This window comes from Colossoma macropomum, unplaced genomic scaffold, assembly GCF_904425465.1.
Source record: "Colossoma macropomum unplaced genomic scaffold, Colossoma_macropomum, whole genome shotgun sequence".
Classification (NCBI taxonomy): Eukaryota; Metazoa; Chordata; class Actinopteri; order Characiformes; family Serrasalmidae; genus Colossoma; species Colossoma macropomum.
Genome location: NW_023494810.1, coordinates 18,309,129 through 18,311,767, shown reverse-complemented (window position 1 = coordinate 18,311,767; position 2,639 = coordinate 18,309,129). Strand labels below are relative to the sequence as shown.

The window sequence follows — 2,639 nt, the reverse complement described above, 5'->3', positions numbered from 1 at the left end:
CAAACCTCTCTTTGGGGCTACCTGGTATAATTCATGGTTATCATGCACCTGGTATGGTTAATTAATACTTTTATACATTATGTTAAATCAGGTGTGATGGTAATGGAATGTATCAAATCCATGTGACAGCTAGGGGCTTCAAGAAAACATCAGGAACCTTTGTTCTTCAAACTAGCTCAAGATATTAACTTCTTTTCTAAAACCATGAACCTCTTCTTACTTTTACTTTATTCATGTTCATTTCCTCTTGTTTTAGCCATATATGGTATTTTACATGCACAGGCACCTTTATTACCCAGATAAGTGGTAATGTGCTTAGACTTTTGCACAGTGTGTGTACACTCACACACACACACACACACATACGCACACATATAGGAATGAATAAGTGAAACATTCTGAAATTTATTAAAATAGAGAAAGTTACCTCCAGTATAAGTTTTAAACTAACAAATCTTTTTAACTAGTCTGCAGTGACGTTCAATGTAAAAATAAAATACATTGTTAAAAATGCCCAAAACATCAGTTCAGTTTAATAGTGATCTCAGAGCCCAGCTTGAGTTTTTAAACACTAGCTGTACGCTGACACACAGTGCCTAACCCATGTTGATTTGCATTGATATATAAATGAGTGACCATTAATTAACGGATTTTCAAGCACAGTTGAGCATCTTAAAGCTACACTCAAATATTAGTCATTAATGTCTGCTCCTTTATTCGTTGTTAAAAAACAGTACCACTGTTTTGAAAACTTTTTGATGGAATGTGTTTTAAAGTAAGAAACAGCACAAAAATCCCTCTCATAGGCATCCATTGAGATACTAATATGCAAATAATGAATAAATAAATTAATAATGAATAAATTTCAGAAAATAATTCACACAATAACTTGAGAACATGGACAAGACCATCTGAACTATTTTCAGTCCAACTCTAGGGATGCCTATGGGAAGCATTTTTGTACATGCCATACCTTGGGGGGAAAATGTTCTTGCGACAATGACCTTTAACATAAACACTTCTGTTTAATTCTGAGTGGCCTAATAACAGATGTTTTTATCTTTCCTGCCAGTGTACAAATTTTTCCATGTGAGGGAGATTTCCACTTTTGAAACATTTCACAACACAACCACAAACATCATTTTAAAACACTGGAAAACTAGAGAAAAAAAATGTTTGCGGTAAATGCTGGATTGGTCCTTTAAAGCTGTGGAACAGAACCCGCAGAGTCTCTGCAGAGAGTCAGTACAATAAACTCTGATCTCCTAGTTAGATGAAACAATTAAAGGATGAATCCCCGGGTGTGCTTGTGCCCTACAGTGCGAGCCCCTGTGCTGTGCCATCCGCGAGGCTCTCACACTGCAGCCTATAGGCGTCGCGCTCGCGCAGCAGGTGGCTCAGCTCGCGCTTCAGCTCATCCACCTCTGCCACCAGGTGCGTCTTCTCGCGCTCGAGCGCGCGCTTCTGCTGCACGCGCTTTAAGCGGCAGGACTGCGCGTACCCGCGGTTCTTCAGCGTGCGGCGCTTCTGCTTCAGGCGCGCGACCTCCTCCCTGCCCGCGCCACGCAGGCGCCGGTTCAGCTCGCGCACGGACATGGACACGAGCTGCTCATCGGTGAAGCGCTGCGGGCGCGCGCGCTCCGAGACCGGGTCCGATGTACACGGGAGCGCGCGCAGCTGTTCGTTTTGGGCAGGAAACTGTGCAGCAGACTTGCACGAGCCGAACTCTGCGCGCTGATAGTGATTAAGAAGCTGCTGCTGTTGCTGTCGCTGCGGGAATGCGAACTGCACGTGCGTGTGTGCCTGCTCGAACTGCTGCTGCGGCGGCGGCCATGCACCCGCCCAGTAAAACTCGTCCACGCCGAAGCCGCTCGGGGACGTGGGGACGGAGCTGCAGGGCGTGCTGGGGGGGCTTGTGCACGCGGAACCTGTAGCCCGCGCACGGGGGAGCGCGCATAGATCCAGCCTAAAGTCCATGTAGTCCAAACCGAGAGGTTCAAGGAGTGAAAGCTGATCCATGGACCTTTCAGTACACCTCACATCAACAAACAAAGAGCACTAAAGAAAGCTTACTAACCAAAAAACTGAAAAATTAACTACAAACGAAAGCACTCATTAGGCCCAAAGCAATCCAGTCCAGCCTCTTCTCTCTGTGTCTCTGGAGTTCACGCGCAAATATCTACAACGACTGTGTGTGAGGGCTGTGTAAGCAGGAGGTGAGCAGATTTAAAGCACACGAGGCGCCGCCTTCTTCACAACACACACTCTCAGCACACAGAGTTGTGTTTTAGTAGTTGTCTAAGGCGGGATTTAATTTATCAACGCTCATCTCCTAAAGGGTTTTTTTTTTAAATATGCTCCCTGCTAAAGACGCTTGGCCAATAAGTTTAAAGAAGGCATCATATACAGTCGTATACAAAACTTTGAATACCCTGGTTAAACGACATGTTTTACTGATTTTTCAGGTGGAAATAAGCACTTCCTCCACAGGGAACTAAAATAAAATATAAAAGACATTTTTGTTTTATTTTTCCCAATATGTTAAATCGGAAGTGCTCTGTAGAGGTTGTTTACTTTTTTTCAATTAGAAAATCAACAAAACGTGACCGGGGCGTCCAAACATTTGCGCACGACTGTAT

At 44.2% G+C, this 2,639-nt stretch overlaps 1 protein-coding gene across 1 annotated transcript; it reads right to left on the bottom strand.

Annotated features, from left to right (window-relative positions):
- Nucleotides 1-433: 433 nt before the first annotated feature.
- On the bottom strand, nt 434-2,225 carry mafbb (v-maf avian musculoaponeurotic fibrosarcoma oncogene homolog Bb). The gene has a single exon (XM_036560206.1). The coding sequence runs from the start codon at nt 2,017-2,019 to the stop codon at nt 1,315-1,317; it is 705 nt and encodes a 234-aa protein (XP_036416099.1). The 5' UTR covers nt 2,020-2,225; the 3' UTR covers nt 434-1,314.
- Nucleotides 2,226-2,639: the final 414 nt, after the last annotated feature.

Bases quoted from the DNA above. Each gene is read 5' to 3' on its own strand.
- mafbb (XM_036560206.1), bottom strand. From the start codon at position 2,019: ATGGATCAGCTTTCACTCCTTGAACCTCTCGGTTTGGACTACATGGAC.